Source organism: Cervus elaphus, chromosome 31 (genome assembly GCF_910594005.1).
Source record: "Cervus elaphus chromosome 31, mCerEla1.1, whole genome shotgun sequence".
In the NCBI taxonomy this organism is placed as follows: domain Eukaryota; kingdom Metazoa; phylum Chordata; class Mammalia; order Artiodactyla; family Cervidae; genus Cervus; species Cervus elaphus.
Genome location: NC_057845.1, coordinates 23,773,329 through 23,793,601, shown reverse-complemented (window position 1 = coordinate 23,793,601; position 20,273 = coordinate 23,773,329). Strand labels below are relative to the sequence as shown.

Genomic DNA, 20,273 nt, shown 5'->3' with positions numbered 1-20,273 from the left:
AGGGGACTGGAATGCAAAAGTAGGAAGTCAAGAAACACCTGGAGTAACAGGCAAATTTGGCCTTGGAGTACAGAATGAAGCAGGGCAAAGGCTAATAGAGTTATGCCAAGAGAATGCACTGGTCATAGCAAACACCCTCTTCCAACAACACAAGAGAAGACTCTACACATGGACATCACCTTATGGTCAACAGCAAAATCTGATTATATTCTTTGCAGCCTTGACATACTCCTTTACCAATTTGGAAGCAGTCTGTTGTTCCAAAGCCAGTTCAAACTCTTGCTTCTTGATTTGCATACAGGTTTCACAGGAGGGTAAGGTGGCCTGGTATTCCTATCTCTAAGAATTTTCCACAGTTTGTTGTGATCCACACAGTCAAAGGCTTTAGCATAGTCAATGAAAGAGAAGTGCATGTTTTTCTAAAATTCTCTTGCTTTTTCTATGATCCAACAGATGGCAATTCCCTGGTGGCTCTGATGGTAAAGGTATTGAAAGAGCTACTATAATTGTATTTCATGTGTTCAAATAGGTAAGTAGAGACATGAAACATATTTAAAGATTAAAATGAAACATCCATAGATGAAAAGTACAATATCTGAGATGAAAAATGTCCTATAATAGTTAAATAACAGCTTAGATATTGCAGAAGAAAAGAATAATGAACTTGAAGACGTAGCAAGAGAAACATTCAAAATGAAATGCAGGGAGAAAATTAAATTTAAAATCAGAGCTTCAGTGACCAGTGGGACATCTTCAAATAACCTAATAAATTTGAAAATTAGAGTCCCCAAAGAGATACTAGAGAGTAGGGACACCAGCAAGAGATATTTCAAAATAAGTGAAAAGTTTAGATAAAATCTGATGAAATCTATAAACCCGTGGATCCAATAAAGGTCAACAAACACTAATCACAAGAGGTATGGAAAAAATTTTAAAAAGTCACATTGAATTAAACTGCTTAAAATCCGTGATAAGGAGAAACTCTTAAAACCAGTCACAGAAGAGTTTTATTTTGTTCATAGCAACAAAGGAAGGATAGTAATAATATATTTCTCATTAAACTCAATGCATGGTTTAAGACAGCACAGTAACATCCCTAAAGTATTGAAAGTAAAAGAACAACTGTCAAACTAGAATTCCACACCCAGAGAAATCATCTTTAAAAATAAAGACATCATAAAAACACACAAAAGTTGAAAGCATTCACAACTATCTGATCTTACAAAAAAATCTTAAAGGAGCTCCTTTTGTCATAAGGTAAATTGTACCAGATGAAAATACGCATCTAATACAGGTTAGAAGTACACCAGAAATGGTAAATGTATGGAAAAAATATGTAAGACTTTCTAATTATTCATGTATTTTAACAGAAATGTCTCTTTAAAGAAAAGTGATACACTTTATAGAGATTTTAGCATATGTATAATTAAAATATATGCCAAGAACAGCACAAGAGAGAAATGGAAGTATACTACTGTAAGGTCCTCATGTTATATGTGAAGTGGTAAAATTCACTTGGTAGACTGTGATAAAATGAAGATTATAATATAACTCCATAGGAACCACTAAATAATCAACTTCTTCCACTGATAAAGAAGATTAAATGGAATCATAAGCATGCATGCTAAGTTGCTTCTGTCATGTCCGTCTCCGAGTAACCCTGTGGACTATAGCCTGCCAGGCTCCTCTGTCCTTTGGATTCTCCAGACAAGAATACTGTAGTGGGTTACCATGTCCTCCTCTAGATGGAATCATAGACTCCTCAGTTTATCCAAAAGGCAGACAATGAGAAAATGGGAACAAAGAAAAGATGGGACAAACAGAAAACAAAATAGCAAGATGGCAGATTTAAACCCAACTGTACCTACAATTACATTAAAGATGCAGATACCCTCAATTAAATGGCAGAGGTCATCAACATCATTTGTTATTAGAGTTAATGACAAAGTTAAAAACATAGTGAACAGAAGTGTTTTCGTTTTCTACACACGTGTTAGAAGAGCAAAGACAACAAAAAACTGGTGAAGGTGCAGTTTTGGGTGTAAGAGAGCAATGGAACTCTGGGCAGTGCCATTGGGGATGCAAAATGTACAGTCATTTTGGAAAACAGTCTGGCAGTTGCTTATAAGGTTAAACATACACTCACAATGAAAGTGAAAAGTGAACATGTTAGTTGCTCCGCCATGTCTGGCTCTTTGTTACTCCATGGACTGTAGCCCACCAGGCTTCTCTGCCCCTGGAATTTTCCAGGCAAGAATACTGGAGTGGGTAGCCATTCCCTTCTCCAGGGGATCTTCTCAACCCAGGGATCAAACCTGGGTCTCCTGCATTGCTGGCAGATTCTTACCATCTGAGCCACCAGGGAAGCCCCATCACTCATAATATGACCTTACAATCTCTAAGTATTTAAGATAAACGAAAACTTAGGTTCACATAAAAAGCTGCAGGTAAATATTTCTTTTGGCTTTATCCTGGACAGATATAAAAAATTATGAACAAGTTATATTTTTCCTCCAACTAGGATAAAGGAACTGTGGTATATACACACAATGAAATACTATGTATCAATAACATTCCATTGATATAAGCAACAACATGGGTGAGTTTTAAATGTCTAAAGCTAAATGAAAGAAGCAATATTTAAAAGGCAACATACCATATGATTCCACTTATATAAAGTTCTGGAAAAGGCCAATCTAGGTGCCGAGGTTGCGAGAGAGTAGCTGTGGGGAGTTGGCAATAAAGGGACAGCATAAGTAGCTTTTGCGATTGATGAAAATGTTCTGTATATTAATTGTGGTGGTGGTTACATGATTCTATGTGCTTACTAAAACTCATAGAACTATATGCCGAAAAGAGTACATTTTACTTATTAAGCAAAAAATTTTAAAGTAGATTTAATTCAACTTTTCTCAAGAAGTCACACAGGTACCTCCACTACAAATATTCCTCTCAGTCCCTAAGTCTGGAAGGCCAGTCTACTGGAAATGCTCAGAAGAACTATATTGTTTGTGTAGTCTCCATCACTGTTTGTTACAGACAGCTAATTATTGACTGAGTTAGACACACAGTTTATTCTGGACCATGAGGCATCACATTTTTATCACTCACACTCCCAATAGTTTGGCAGTGCTGATTCTCATTAATCGCACATTATCTATATGGACAGATCTAAACAGGAAAAGCAACTAAATGGTTACTGCAATTATCTAGGTAATTAAACTTAAAGCAAGCATTTCATTCAAGCATCTGTTAGCATCCACAGCCAACAGGGAATGTTAAGAGTTCTGTTAACCACCCACATAAGGTATTTTAGTTTTTTCCCTGAGTACAAGTAACTGCATCTAAATTTTATAAATTTAGCAAATTTTCATAGTCTATCTATTTAGATAGATTTTACATCAAAATTCTGCTTAGATTTTACAAAAAAATTAAAATGACACACATGCTTATTTTTTCCTCTGTGGCATATCCTAGTGACTTTCTGTTTAGAATTTACATAAAACTTAAAATGACACTATTTAGACTGTAGATTTTAGATTTTACATAAAAATTAAATTTTTATGTAAAAAAATAGATTAGACTTTTACATAAAAATTAAAATGACACACATGCTTATTTTTTCCTCTGTGGCATATCCTAATGACTTTACCCTGTTTCTACTTAACGAGCGATGGAGTTGTATGTAACACTTGTCTATGTAAAACATGATTAAGAAGACAGTGAATCAAATAATTAAATTCATGATTCAACTGTAGCATGTGTGATTATAAGTAAACATGACAAAATATTAATGGTGTTATCTCTTAGTTATAGGACTACATGTGAATTAAAATTTCCAAATGTCCCACAATTGGAATAACTGACTATATTAATTAGTGAAAAACTTTATTCCTATAAAAATAGCAGCAGCTAAAAATGAAGGAAACAACAAATGAAAAAAACCAAGACAAGAAAAAAAAACAACAACAAGAAAAGTTTGGCTTCCTGTCATGACAAAGGCAATTCTCAGCTAAGAGACCTTAGACATGTTATTTTAAAACTCTGAGTTTCTGTTCCTTTACTAACAAAACAAAGAAAATACTTAACTTATAGAGTTGTTACAAAGATTGTAAAAATAGCATTTGAGATATAGTAGATGCTAAATAAATTTAAAGAAGACTGAACGCTGAAGAATTAATGCTTTTGAACTGTGGTGTTGGAGAAGACTCTTGGGAGTCCTGTGGACTGCAAGGAGATCCAACCAGTCTATCCTAAAGGAAATCAACTCTGAATATTCATTAGAAGGACTAATGCTGAAGCTGAAGCTCCAATTCTTTGGCCACCTGAAGGGAAGAGCTAACTTACTGGAAAAGAGCCTGATGCTGGGAAAGACTGAAGGCAGGAGGAGAACAGAGGTAAGATGGTTGGATGGCATCACTGGCTCAATGGACATGAGTTTAAGCAAGCTCTGGGAGATGATGAAAGACAGGGAAGTCTGGCATTCTGCAGTCCATGGGGTCACAAGGACTGAGCAACTGAACAACAACCAAAAATAAATTTAACTACTATTATTCATCTTATAAGAAGTTCACTAATAGTAAAACAAGCCAAACATCTCTGGGATTCCCTTTAATGCCTAAATCTTCAATTAAGTCATTAATCCTTTACATACAATAATTTTTCCTTAAATCATATACATCATCCAAAAAATACACCTTGGGAAAAAAATTAAAAATCTTTCTTATATCAGTTCAGTTCAGTTGCTTAGTCATGTCCGACTCTTTGCAACCCCATGGACTGTAGCATGCCAGGCATCCCTGTCCATCACCAACTCCCGGAGCTTGCTCAAAGTCATGTCCATTAAGTTGGTGATGCCATACAACCGTCTCATCCTCTGTTGTCTCCTTCTGGCCCGCCTTCAGTATTTCCCAGCATCAGGCTCTTTTCCAAGAAGTCAGTTTTTCATATCAGGTGGCCAAAGTATTGGAGTTTCAGCTTCAGCATCAGTCCTTCCAATGAATATTAAGGACTAATTTCCTTTAGGATTGACTGATTTGATCTCCTTGAAGTCCAAGGGACTCTCAAGTGTCTTCTCCAACACTTTTTAAAATATTTGTTCCCTAAAGGAGAAGCTTGAATTGACTTTAGGGCAAATAACTCACAAGATAAATTCCATTTTATCAGATAAATTTGCAATCAATGCAGATTTCTTTTTCTGAAGTTCTTAACTCTGCTTAGAGTCTTCCTATATCCCCAACAACTCTGATGGATGAGGATTATTCTGATCACTAAATTATAAGAGTGAGAAGTGTGGTAGAAGTGAATACAGTATTTGGATAAGAAGTTTACAAATTAGCAATGAATGAACTTTTACAAAAAGGTAGAGGTGTTTATGAGGTTGCAGAATGAGACATAGCTTCATAGAATTTTGGGGAACAAAGCATTTTATTGATGAATTATTTCAGCAAAACAGACCAATATCTTTCATATAGTTATTGACTTGTCCAGTCTGTTGCTTGAAAAATATGTGTATAGACAAAATGAGTATAAGAAAAGTTAAATTGGGGACCAACAAGAGAAGGGAATGAAAATGAAAAGAAAGGACTGCTATAAATTGAGCATCTGTGCATGAGTGATAAGTCACTTCAGTCGTGTCCAACTCTCTGTGACCCTATGGATGTAGCCCATCAGGCTCCTCTGTCCATGGGATTCTCCAGGTAAGAATACTGGAGTGGACTGCCATGCCTTCCTACAGGGGCTCTTCCCAACCCAGGGATTGAACCTGCATCTCTCCTGCATTGTCAGCTGGGTTCTTTACCACTAGCACCACCTGGGAAGCCCCTAGTCGAGCATCTGCTAAGAGACAAATATATATTTTATAAATGACACTGAAAACCTACAGAACATATTACAAGGCAAAAACATAAAGAACAGCAACTATTTTATGAATGAGGATTGATTGTAAAATACATTTATATTTAGTTACTATTTTATTTATATATTTATTTATATAATGTACTTTTAATCAAATTGTGTTAAGATGTGTATTGATTACTTGGTATTTACATAAGTATAATTACATCTTACAGCATTGCATGCTTAGTTGCTCAGTTGACTCCTTGCTACATTTTGGATTATAGCCCACTAGGCTCCTCTGTCCATGGGATTTTTCAGACAAGACCACTGCAGTGGGTTGCCATTTCCTCCTCCAGGGGATCTTCCTGACCCAGGGAGTGAACCTGTGTCACCCAGGTTTCCTATATTGCAAGTGGATTCTTTACCTACTGAGCCACTGGGTAAGCATAGTTATTGAAAATACATGTGCTGTAGTTTTTAGGATTTTAACCTGAAACTTTCTGCTTACACTGCCCAATTATACAATTATCAGGTAAAATTATGTCATAATTTTAGACAACTTAAAAAGATAATCACTTATCCTAATTATCAAACATTTTCAAAAATCATATACAACTTCAACAAAACTTTAAAACAATTTTAGAAGTAGAAAATAATATCTTGTCCCTTAATATGGCAATTAAAATACTGGATTTCTAAAAACATTTAGGTATAATAACCTTCATGTTCAATACTCTAATGGTATGTAAAAAAGCTCATATCCAGTCATCCTAAAACTACAGAATTCTTCATATACGAGGCATAGCTTACATTGCATATATCAATAGAAACACACAGCGGTTGTTCACACTGCTGACATTGTTTAGAGTTCTTAATCTGTATCACCTCTCAACATTACCCTGACCTAGAACATCATTTGAGGATCCAGAAGAAAATGGAGTGTGGATAGTGAAGATGGTGGACAAGTCTCAGGATAAATGAGCAAACTTTGTCAAAAATGTAAAACAGTTTTGCCAAAATTGCTTCCTTTAAACACCCTTCAGAATTCTAGAGTTTCAATTCCCACATTCTCCCAAGGTACCTTGGACTTTTAATTGGGAAGTTTAAAAGACAAAATGACGTGTGAATGACTTCAGCACAAATAGCGTAACTGAACTGGTTTTCTGAGGTTACTCTCTAAAGATAGTTTTTGGCTCTTCTTAGCCAAATACTTAATTAACCTCATTAAATCTAAGCTTCATTTATAATGTTTTCAATATAAAATTCAATATTTTTATATTTTTCAAAAGAACCTTGAAAATATTTAATGAAACCAATACTGAATTAACAAGAGAAGTTATCCTAAAGTAAGTCAAACATAGAGGCCAAAGCTACAAAATTAGAGATTTAAATGTTTAATTAATTTGAAAAAAGAAAAATGTCTAAATTTGTACATAAACCCTCTATGACACTGGATTAAATTATTTGAGGAGTTACTTCAATGCTTATTCTCACCTGTCTTATCAAGTCAAAATATTAAACTATAGCCTTGCAGAAACATAAACATATCTATTTAAAAAACCTAACCCCCAGCTGCTTGAAGTACCCAGATCTTAAATGATCTTAATTTGCATTCTCTAGCATAACTATTCATTTATTGCTTTCATTCACAAGTTAACTGTGTCAGCCAATCAAAATTATGGTTTTTAGTAAAATCAATATTTAACTTTAGTAGGATATATTGGGCTTCCCTGGTGGCTCAGATGATAAAGAATCTGCCTTCAATACAGGAGACCTCAGTTTGATCCCTGGGTTGTGAAGATCCTCTGGAGAAGGGAATGGCAACCCACTACAGTATTCTTGCCTGGAAAATCCCATGGACAGAGGAGCCCGGTGGGCTGTAGTCCATGAGGTTGCAAAGAGTCAGACACGGCTAAGTGACTAACACACACACAGGCTATATTCCAAGGAGGACAATCTATGTTTAATTAATGTTTTGCCTGATATCAAAATATTTTCAGTCTCTCTGTAGTGGCCTGTAATTTTTGTCACCAACCATCTATCCCGTTCATGTAATAATACCCTCATCTTCCTTTACTCTATCCTCAGTCTATAAACTTTGGATAAATTTGATCCCATCTTGTCTCAAAGTTAAGCATAAACCAATGAAGGAACTTATTTCCCTGGACAATCAGAAGAATCTAATTCCCTGAACACATTGTGAGGTCCAGAGATATGAATTTGCCTAATGAAAATCAGTGAGATGCAGTGGGATCTTAAAACTTTATTTCTTTTCCTGTGGGATTTGAACTTGGAATCAAGTAGGTATGGGCAGCTGATTCGATACCATGAAGACTGAGAATGAAGCAATGTTAATGCCTGAGCCAAGAGATGCCAAGCAAACAATCCTTCATCCTCAGAATGTGGCCAAGCCAGAAACCACATCTTCCATGGGGTTTTCAATTACAACTGGCTACATAGCCCCTTGGGCTTCCCAGGTGGCCCTAGTGATAAAGAACTCACCTGCCAATGCAGGAGACAAAGAGATGCAGGCTTCTTCCGTGGGTCAGGAAGATCCCCTGGAGAAGAAAACGGCAACCCACTCCAGTGTTCTTGCCTAGAGAATCCCATGAACAGAGGAGCCTGGCGGGCTACAGTCCATTGGGTCACAGAGTCAGACATGACTGAAGCAACTTAGCATGCACATTATCCCCTTTATCTTTTGGAATTTGTGGTTGGATTTTCCGTCTTTAGTAAGTTGCTTTTTTTTTTTTTTTTTGAACCCTCACCCCCTTCGGTGGAAGTGCAGCATTTTTTAAAAAAAATTCATATTTACTAACGTCTGTGCTGGGTCTTTGTTGCTGCACATGCTTTTCTCTAGCTGCGGCGAATGAGAGCTCCTCTCTAGTTGCCCTGTGCAGGCTTTTCATTGCAGTGGCTTCTCTTGTTGCAGAGCATGGATTCTAGGGCTTCAGGCTTCAGTAGTTGCATGGGCTCAGTAGCTGTGGCTCCTAGGCTCTAGGGCACAGGCTCAGTACAGACTTAGTTGCTCCGGGCATGTGGAATCCCATGGGATCAGGGATTGAACCCGCGTCTCCTGCATTGGTAAGCAAATTCTTTACTACTGAGCTACCAGGAAAGCCCTGTAAGAGGTTCTTGTTTGCTTGTTTTTGCCTGCTGTAGACCTTGTGCCTATTATAAATACTGTATTGTGCACTTAAAACTTTGCCAAGAAAGTAGATCTCTCTTTAAGTTTTCTTACCATGATGACAACAATGAATAAGTTAGTTAGACAAAGCGGGCAGAAGGAGGGAGCTGGCCTCTTGCTTTACCTTTGAAGAGTGGGAGAAGTTTTTTAATGAGCAAGTCATCTGGTGAAATCTGTACAGTGGGGGTATATTGATTCCATTTAAGTGCCAGAAACAGAGGATGTAAAACTACAACAACTACACTTCTTTATTTATATTTACCATCCTGAGGCTCAGAGAGGTATTAATGGAGGAGACCAGGGGAATATGATGGTACAATAAACTTGACCTCTCTAAGATCTATTTTTTGAGCACTACAAATATAGTTTCTACTCTTATATTTAGTATAGACTTTACATAGTTAAAATAATAGATATAGAGATCAGTTGAAGATTAAAAATCTTGCAGCTCTAGTCCTTTATATATGACTGCCTTCCCTGCTACCAAAGTTTCTTTCTGTCTGATATACTTGTCAGGGAATGGTGTTGCTAATATTCCTAACTGAAGATGCCCACATACTTGATATTTTTGTAAGTATTTCAGTCAATGGCAAAAGTAAAATTACCCTTTGATTTTTTTTCCATTACAATAACTTTTCACTCATTAACTTTTGAATGACTAAATATTCTCATGCCAAAAGCTTACAAAATAATTTATAAATTATTTCAAAGAATTTTCCAGCCCTCCCCTCTGTGAATTTAGACCTCATCTAAATGAATATTCTTACCACTTACCACTTTTATCATTTTTATTCTCCAAAAATTCTTATTTACTATGTCAACATTCACAAAAAGTTAATTGGGAAATCAAGTATATAAATATAGGAACATAAAGAGAAAGTGTTGCAGTCAACAAAGGCAGAGACATTTTTTAGCAATCCAGAACCCTATTGAAATAACTGTTAAAATTCGAAGGCAGACTTTTGTTTAACTTTTGTTCATGTTTACTGTATCTCATGAAGTAATTATATATCTTTTTTCTCTGCTTGGGTAATGTGATTCCAAAATAAATCTCATTTAAGCCAAACAATTTTATATATCTTTTAGATTGTCTACTGTTTTTATAAATATAATCTAAAATATACAATAAACATTCGAGAACATGAATTTTTAAACCACTCCTTAGCAAAGGAATATTTTCACGTTTAAAGGATAACATTGGAATCAGAATTTAGTTTTCTTACCTTTCTGGATATGTAAGTGATTTTAGCTTGAGAAGCCGAATAGTGTACTTGCATGTGGAACATTGCTGATTTGAACTTTGAAAATATGCCAAACCAATGCTTGAAATATTTGCAACATCATTTAAAAATTGACCAAGAATCTTGAATTCTTGAAGTTTGTAAAATATTTTGTGCCTCCTAAACATAAAATTTGATATCTCATCATATTAGTAATTTGAAATGTAAGACAACTTTAAAATCAATATAACCTTATCAATGTTAGTTAGAAATACCAATCTTACAGGGAAAAGGCCAAACAATAAAATATGCGACATTTATTAAAATAATCTAAACTAATTAAAAGCAAGATAAAACAAAAAGATATGTAACTCCCACATGCAAATATTTTGGGAATATATTTTGGAGAAAAATTGGGACATCTTGTCTTTCCACCTCAATATCTAGATTCTACACTTGTCTAAGATTAGAGAATCCATATTTTGCTACTTTTTATAAGCCCCTGAATAGCTATCACCATTCTTTGAATAGACTGGACCCACAAATAATAATCCTTGCCTGTTCTGTGCCACTTTATCATATCATGGGTCTGCCAGCCTCTAAAGGAAAGAACAAAGGAGCAGGAGGAAAAAATAAGAAAGAAGAGGAGGAGGAAAGAAAGGGAAGGAGGAAAGGAGAGAGGATGGGTGGGAGACATGAAGGAAAGAAGGAAGGAGAGAGGAGAGGGGAAAGGCGGGGGAGGGGAGGGAAAGGAAAGTAGAGGACAGGAAATTTTTTTTAAATCTGTTAAATAATTTCCTTGAGGCAACTATCAAACGCAGAATGGCTGAAAACCAACCGGCGGCACACCCAGCACGTGTGCCATCTTATATTTGGCCTGTTTAAGCATCTAGACCCCAAAAAGGTTGTTATCAGTCCCCTCAAAACCCATCCCTGTCAGAGTGACTACCTCCTCTTTCACGGAACATAATGTCATTGGTCACATCTCTAACTTCTGTCCAAGAACTTATCTAGATTTCTCAGAGATACTTCAAAGTCAGTGTATCCAGATGGAAACGTGTTGTCTTCCCCACAAAACTCATATCTATCCCATTCATTCCAAATACCAACTGTCTGCTCCTGATCACCATGTTTCTGCCTTCAGCTGAGCCCTGTCTAATGAGACCCAGACAACTGTTATTCACCATGTCTACTTGGATATCTCAAGAATGCCTAAAGCTCAGTAAGTTCAAATTTAATGACATCTTCCCCAACACTCACCTCTCACCAAAAACCCTAAAACTTAGAAATTTCCTTATAATTTTACATGGCACCACAATGCACTGTCCATACCAGACAACTAGGCTTCATGCTTCAGATCATCCTCTCTTTCAACTCCTACATCTAATCTATCCTATGTGCCTACACTCTATGGAATATCTTGAATCTCCTTTGCATCCATCCTCATCCTCATTTTTCCATTTCCACTGAGAACACTTTATCTCAGGGCACCATTGTTCTGTGCCTTTGTTCTTGTAACAGCATCCTGTCTTTTCACTCTCCAATCCACTCTGGTCAAACTGTTTTTCCAAAACAAAACCCCAGTCCTGGCTCTATCCAGACTGCCCCAAAGCAAATACTTTATTGGTGTTCACTTACTCAGTGACTAAAATAAAAACCCTTGAACACGCCCTAAAAATTCTAATTCCTACAAAATCTCGGTGCTCTCTACCAGTCTCATCATCCTCTTCCTCTCCCTGTCTCTGTTCTCAGACATATTAAAGTTCCTTCAGCTCCTGAAATGGACTACACTTCCTCCTGCTTCAGGAGTTTTGCCTTTGTTGGCACCTCTGCCTGGAATCAGCAGAGCAGATTAACTTCTGCTCCTCAGTTTTGTCTCAACAAATATAAAAAGTCCTTAGAAAAAGCTTTAGTGACTCCACTATTTTATGTTCCCATACGTTCTATGGTTTGCCTCTAGACATTTTTCACAGACAGATCTTATTTACATAATTTTATCATTGCTTGTTTATTTTATATCCTTTATTAGACTATAAATTTAATGAGGATAGTATCATGTTTTTCTCATCCTAGTATATTCAGCTGGAGAAGGCAAAGGCACCCCACTCCAGGACTCTTGCCTGGAAAATCCCATGGATGGAGGAGCCTGGTAGGCTGCAGTCCATGGGGTCGCAAAGAGTCGGACACGACTGAGCGACTTCACTTTCACTTTTCACTTTCATGCATTGGAGAAGGAAACGGCAATCCACTCCAGTGTTCTTGCCTGGAGAATCCCAGGGCCAGCAGAGCCTGGTCTATGGGGTCGCACAGAGTCGGACACCACTGACGCGACTTAGCAGCCGCAGCAGCAGCAGGATATTCAGCTCCTAGTACAGTGCCTAGCTCAATATGGTGATGGTGGTTTAGCTGCTAGTTCAGTTCAGTTCAGTCACTCAGTCGTGTCTGACTCTTGGCGACCCCATGAATCGCAGCACGCCAGGCCTCCCTGTCCATCACCAACTCATGGAGTTTACTCAAACTCATGCCCATCCAGTCGGTAATGCCATCCAGCCATCTCATCCTCTGTCGTCCCCTTCTCCTCCTGCCCCCAATCCCTCCCAACATCAGGGTCTTTTCCAATGAGTCAACTCTTCGCATGAGGTGGCCAAAGTATTGGGGTTTCAGCTTCAGCATCAGTCCTTCCAATGAACACAAGTCATGTCTAATTCTTGTGACCCCATGGATTGTAGCCACCAGGCTCCTCCATCCATGGGATTCTCCAGGGAAGAATACTGGTGTGGGTTGCCATTTCCTTCTCCAGAGCTCAATATAGATATTAAAAGTTGTTTGGAAATGGAAATGGTGAATATCATTATTTTATTTGTATTATGTACAGCAAGTTCCCCACATACGAATCTTCAAGTTGTAAAGTTTCGAAGATGTGAACATGTGTTCTCACGTCCAATCACAAGTTAGTTCATGTGTCTGGTGTAGACTGTCACATGCTTAATCTGCTACAAGTAGCTGTGCACAATTAAGTACACAAAAGCACTGTATGGAGTACAGTAGTCCAGCATCGTTATTTCAAGCAGGAAGTCCGAGAGCAAGTGTAAAAGCAGCAGTGATGTAGCTGGTACTACTGTACTTTTCAAAGTACTGTACTGTAAGATTAAAAACCTCTTCTTTATTTTTGTGTCTGTGTTTTATGTATTATTTGTTTGAAAAGTATTATAAACCTTACAGGACAGTACTAGGTAGCCGATGGTGTTAGTTGGGTACCTAGGCTAACTTCGTTGGACTTCTGAACAAATTGGCTTCATGAACACACTCTCAGAATGGAACTCATCCATATGTAGGGAACTTACTGTGTTTATAAACTCTATCTTCTCACTAGACTGAAAGTATGAAGGAACAGAAATCTAATTTTCCCTAAATTTGTCCTTAATTTCTAGTACACTTCAAGAAATGTTATTGAATGGTTAAATTGGTTCCTCTCCTTGTATCTCCTAGCTCAATGAATGACACCATAATTCAAATAGGCACCAACTTTAAAACTCAAAGTCACTCCTAATCACTTTTCCCTTCACTTTCACGTTTAATTAAACACAAAAACAAATCTATTCTAAATCTTAAAATCCCACTTTCAGTGACTTGATCCAAGCCCCCATTATCTTTCATATAAATTATTATGATAGCCACCACTCTGCACCTGTTTCACACCAATCTCCCCATTACTCATCACGTGAGGAGTCACTCTAACCTGAATACACAATATCGACACTCGGTTTAAAATCCTATATTGGCATATCAATATATTTGGCATCATATTACAATGTGTAAGTGATCTTTAGTGACATAGTAAAAAAAAAAAAAAAGAACGCTATAGCATCCAGTGCAAAAATCAGAAAGCAGAACACATTTGCAAAAATATCCTAATTTTGCTAAGTGAAAAATAATGTATGCATGCACAGGGGCATATATAAGAGGAAGAAAAAGGAGGAAAAGGAAGAGGTGGGGGTGGAAGGGAAGGAGAAATAGGAGGAGGAGGAGGAGAAAAAGGAATGGTTATAAACTAACTGGTAAATGGGAATATCCCTGCATGATGTAATTATAGATTATTCTCACTTTCTACTGTATAGCACATTTTCTCCAGCAAGAAAATACTCCTATTTTAATTTTGAAAAGGGAAATAAAAGATCATTTAAAAGTATCTCACTCTAATGGCATCTAAAACAGTTAATATCCCAAAGCATGACTAACTTCATTAGCAAACAATTATTGATAGAAAAACATGAAGGTCATTGACCAGGCTTAGATGGACAGATTTACCTTGTGTATGGGTTTCATATTTTTACATGTTTCATGAAAAATGTACTCATCAGGTATTTGAATAAAATGCATCAGTATTTAAAATAGTGTTCTGCACAGAACATGATTCTTTGAAATCAAGAATCATAATTTGTTTGCCTTCTGAACAAGTTTGAAACAATTGCTCTAGGACTGCAGTCTGTGTGCTATTACTGAACTCAGCCACTTTCTATCTCCATGCCTTTGAAAGCACCCTCATCCATTCTCTGACAGTAATACCATCCTTTTGAACATTTCCTTGCTTCTCTCTCTGGACTCCCATAGCTCATGAATGTTCTGTTACTCCAAGACTTATTACTCAAAGCTGTAATTATGCATTAGTCTCCTCCAGTATTCTGTGACCTCGAGAATGGTAACATTCTTATATCAGTTTGGACCCCCATTATTTAGTGAAGCACCTGAATACATTTGGTTGGTACTAAATAACACTTGTTGAAAAAGTAAATTTAAAAGTTAACAAAGCATGTGTCTGATAAGAATAAGTAATGAATCACACATATATGTGTGCATGGGTATATATGTTTATACACAATTTTAAGCAATTTAAAGTAATAAACTATTGGGTTGGTCAAAGAAGTTCATTTGGGTTTTTCTCTAAGACATTACAGAAAAATGTGAAAGAACGTTTTTGGCCAACCCAATATTATGGAATAATATCAATAGTTATTATAACACATCCTAGCAGTGCTCAGAATTAGGTGGAAAGTTTTTTTCTTTTGACTCTTGCAGTATCTAGATGTATAACATGAACAAATTATTTAGTTTCTTCTATATTTTGCATCTCCATTCATAGAATGAGTGAATTAGAATATGACAACCAGGGATCCATTTAATGTTTAACAATTTAAGACTCACTGCATAGAAAATTTATACTGTTTGGATTATCTTGCACAGTGGATGCTTGGGAAAATATATTTTACAAAAGTAAGAGACACTAAATTATACTTACTCATAGAGCCTTGGCTCTTCAACGATTCCAAGTTGGTTTAATAACTTAAATGTAACATAGCCATCCTTCATATTTTCATCCAGAACAACTATACTGAGAACAAAATAATAGGCTACAAAACAAAAATGTGGAATGCAATTCATGTTATTTTTAAACTTTATTTTGGTTCAGATATGTATGTAAATATATATTTATATAATTTTGGCACACATTATATCCACAAATAATAGTGAGAGGCATTCATTTGGCACACAGGTAATATATTTTCCCTCTTGTTAAATTTTAACTTGTCTTGAAAAAATGAGGAATGAAAGCTTGCCAGTAATTCATAAGTATGGTGAAAAGTTGGTCAAATAATTAGTAAATACTAACTGGTCTACACATGTAAATCCATGGCTGATTCATGTCAATGTATGACAAAAACCACTACAATATTCTAAAGTAATTAGCCTCCAACTAATAAAAATAAATGAAAAAAAAAAACAAAAAATATCATAATTTAAATCAATTAATCTTTCTCTATCAGTACATCTAAGGTAAACATCATAAGGTTCCTTAATTGTATGATTAATAGTCCTACCTAAATTTGCCTGACAAATGTAATTCCCAATTTCACTGGCTGTTTAGGAATGACAGTAAAATTGTTATTTAGTCACTAAGTCATGTCCAATTCTTTTGCGACTCCATGGACCATGGCCTGCCAGGCTTCTCTGTCCATGGGATTTTCCAAGCAAGAAGACTGGAGTGGGTTGCCATTTCATTCTCCAGGGGATCTTCCCAAGCCAGGGATGGAACCCTCATCTCCTGCACTGACAGGTGGGTTCTTTACCACTGAGCCACCAGGGAAGCCAGACAATAAAGTTAGACAATCCTATACAGAGTGAGATCATAGTATCTCTTTTTCAAAATGTCATTACAAAAACTGATATATCTTTCAGAGGAAAAGATGCTGAACTCATCCCCTTACCCATTACTGTCTGGGCTACACAGAAATTTCCTACTCTCTGTGAATGTTCCCAAGTGTTGTGCAAAACTCTTAGAAGACAATGTATATAAACAGAATGTGGAATAGATGAACCTTTCTTCTGAGACACACATGTACAAAAATTGTGCATGTTAGCTGTTAAATGTTTCTATTAAACAGCTAAGAGTACTTAGATCCTTAGTACACCTCAAAGTAATTGGCCCTTATCAATTGACAGCACAAAAGACATAAAGGAACACTTCTTACTTTGTAGTGACTGCCCAGCATTAGATAAAATATCTTGGTCCCCTCACCCAAAAAAGTGGGTGCTCATATTGCTCAGATGATTCCTGGAAGTATGATATATTGAGATGTTATAAAATCACCCTGACTCCTGGTATAATTACATAGAAACTCTGGGTTAAAATTCATAACTTAGATATATAACCAAGCAGAGATGAATACAAAATACTAGGAGGCAGCAATGAAGAGAAATTAAAGGCAAGTCTTAAGAATTGAAGCCCTGGGTCTCTAAAGGACTTGAGAACTGGTTGTAGCACAGAGACGGAGACTGGAGTGTCAACCTCCACACAACACGAAGTGATGGAGCTGAAATGAAAAACCCTGCACAGAGTCAGGGACCTTAACCCTCTGCTTTGTCATTGAAAGAGAAACTTGGAAAGTTCTTCTTACCAGTTGTGTATTAGTCTTAAGTGGAAAAAAAAAAATTACCTGAGACTAAAATACACTCCAGGTAACACAGAATTTAAATTTATAAGTCCCTATTGGTTAAGGACCTCCATAAATTTACATGAAAAATCCTCCAGGGTTATGGTACATAAATTCTGGAAAAAACAAAATCCACCTTGTTCTGAAGGGAGAATTTCGAAGAGCAGAGTGATGAGAGTTTTCTATGATAAAATGTGGCATGAATATTTATTTTGAAATAACACAAACATTTTTCATTTAATTTTAATAGAGACTTGGATTGACCATTGACTAGAAAATAACAAGAAATCATGACTAAATTATTAGATGAATAAATATAGATACACATAAATTTAACCAGAAGAAAACAATAGATTATTTAAATTTACAGACTAATAAATAAATGCATATATACATATATAAATTTAACAAGAAGAAAACTATAGATTACCTGCATTAGATTACTAATAAATGAAAATATAAATTTATATTAAAACAAGAGAATTAATATCTTTAAAGTACTCAATGAAAATAATTCTCAATGTAGAATTCTATTCTAGACTAAAATTACACTCCAGAGTAAGAAAACGATAAGGACAGTTTCAGGAAAACAAACTGAGAGACATTACTTAGTGAAAAGTTATTAAGGATCTATTTTAGCAAGATAAAGATTAAGTCCAAAAGGAAGAAGATGAGGAGGGAAAAAAGGACAAGTTAAAATGTAGAAAATAAACTGGTAAATATAAGTGAGCATTTGATTAATGATAATATTCATAATAATTATTCATTGTTGAATAAGTAAAATAAAATACTACAGAATATAATATTGAAGATAGAAAAAAAGGCACAAGATTTAAAGGCTCTATGAAACAAATTGCTGTTATGTCAGAATCTGATAAATGTCTGTGAGGCAAAAAATGATGCATTGCTAATTATGAAGCAAAAAAAAGCAAGTCAGCGGGAAAATATGAAAATCCTGAAACTATACAGCTAAAACTCACAGCTTCAGAATACATAAAGCTAAAACCTAAACAATGTAACTCCTGCTAAAATAAAAGATTTAAACAGCATTTGAATTGTCACATAGAGAAAATGTCTAAGATGTGACTGAAAATTATCTGTTATACCAAGAACAAAGAAAATCACAACTCTGGTAAGAAAAGACAATCAATTAATGCCAGCATTGAGATGAATTAGATGCTGGGAAAATCTGACAAGGATTTTAAAGGAACCATCATAAAAATGCTTCAGAGTCAGAGGCTGTTGAAAAAAAAATGAAGGAATAGAAAAATCTCAGCCAAGAAATAAACACTATAAAAGAAAATAAAGTAGACATTACATAAATGACAACTACCATAATGGACACAGAACTTATGGGATAGTCTCAACAGTAGAGTGCAAATAATAGAGGACAGAAATCAGTGAACTGGATGACAGATCAATCTGCCATTCAATCTGAAAACAGAGAAAAAAACAGACTGAGAAAAAAAAGGACAGAGCCCCAGGGACCTGTCAGACTATAGCAAAAAAAATTATTATCAAGCTTCAGAACACTAAAAGAAAAAAGAAAAATATCCTGAAAGCAGCCAAAGAGAAATGATGTGTTATCTACAGGAGAACAACCAATTGAGTTACAATGAATCTGAAACCACAGAGGCCAAAAGGAAGTGATAACACTTGTCAAGTGCTAAAAGAAGGGACTCAACTCTAATACTTACACACAGAAAAACTATACTTTGAGAATAAAGGACGAATAGAGACATTTTCAAAGAAAACAAACAATTTCTCTTTAGCAGACCCATTCTTATATATTGTAAGAAGGAACACAGAGGAATTGATGAAGTAAATAATTCTGGAGTATCAGAAACAAAAAGGGGAAAATGAGAAAAGAAAAAATATGGGTACACACAATAAAGTGGACTTCTCTGGTGGCTTAGACAGTAAAGAATATGCGTGCAACGAGGGAGGCCTGGGTTCAATCCCTGGATTGGGAAGATCCCCTGGAGAAGGGAATGGCAGCCCATTTCACCATTCTTGCCTGGAGAATTCCATGGACAGAGGTGCCTGGCGGGCTATAGACCATGGGGTCGCAGAGGACTGAGTGACTAAGTTTCACAATAAATTATCCTTACCCTTGTGAATTTATAAATCATATTTGATACCTGAAATAAAAATTACCACATGATCTGATACTCAAGACAATAATATTAAAAAGTGGAGAACGTAAAATAACCTAAATGGAAGTGAAGTTCTCACATTTCACTTGAAGCGGTAAATATTGATACCAGTAAACTGTGAAAACTCACATATGAATATTTAACTGCAGTAGACCTCCCCAAATATGTCCATGTCCTAATCTCTGGAACCTGTGAATATGTTACCTGAAATGGCCAAGAATAATTAAGAATTCAAATGGAATTAAGGTTGCTAATAAGGTGCCCTTAGAAGACAGAGGTTATCTTGAATTACCCAAGTGGGCACCATACAGTTCCAAAGATTGTAATCACAAAGCCTTTAAAGGTGGAAGCGGAGGACAAAAGAAGAGAATCAGAAAAAGAGTTGCAATGCAGAAGGAAGGTCAAAGTGATTGTTTCTTCTTTATTCTTCTTTGTAATAATTATTCTAGATATTCTAAGATATGTGCTTTTCAATATAAATTTAAAACAAGACTGTCTATGTTTAAAGGAACATATATAATTATAAAACTGTTAGAAAAAAATTTGAGTGAAAATCTTCAGGATGGAGGGCTCATCAAAGAGTTCTTAAATATCAAAAGAATGTTCCTTGAAAAGAAAAAGTGATAAATTAGACTTCATCAAGAGTAAACCCTTGTGCCCTTGTGAAAGCCCTTGTAAGGAAGAAGAAAAGCCACTCAAGTTTCAACTAGGAAAAAATATTTGCAGACCAAATCCTCAACAAGGAAAGAAGAACTACCAATAAAAATATATGAAGAACCCTCAAAAGCCAATAGTTTAAAAAACCCAATTGGAAAATGAGCAAAAGACACAAACACACATTTCACCATACAGAGAAGATATGCAAACTCATAAGCCATTAGGA

The 20,273-nt window shown here is 35.9% G+C and overlaps 1 protein-coding gene across 4 annotated transcripts in view; it reads right to left on the bottom strand.

Annotated features, from left to right (window-relative positions):
* The window catches only part of LIPI (lipase I), a 65,034-nt gene that overhangs the window by 8,473 nt on the left and 36,288 nt on the right, over positions 1-20,273 (bottom strand). For 2 of the 4 annotated variants that reach the window (XM_043893060.1, XM_043893063.1), the window contains 3 exons: positions 15,542-15,653; positions 10,249-10,425; positions 2,331-2,723 (listed from right to left, as the gene is read on the bottom strand). In XM_043893060.1, coding sequence (XP_043748995.1) covers positions 2,621-2,723; positions 10,249-10,425; positions 15,542-15,653 — 392 coding nt within the window. In that variant the 3' untranslated portion in view covers positions 2,331-2,620. Of the gene's footprint in view, positions 1-2,330; positions 2,724-10,248; positions 10,426-15,541; positions 15,654-20,273 lie in introns of those variants that run through there. The other 2 variants (XM_043893062.1, XM_043893061.1) reach the window with 2 other exon arrangements.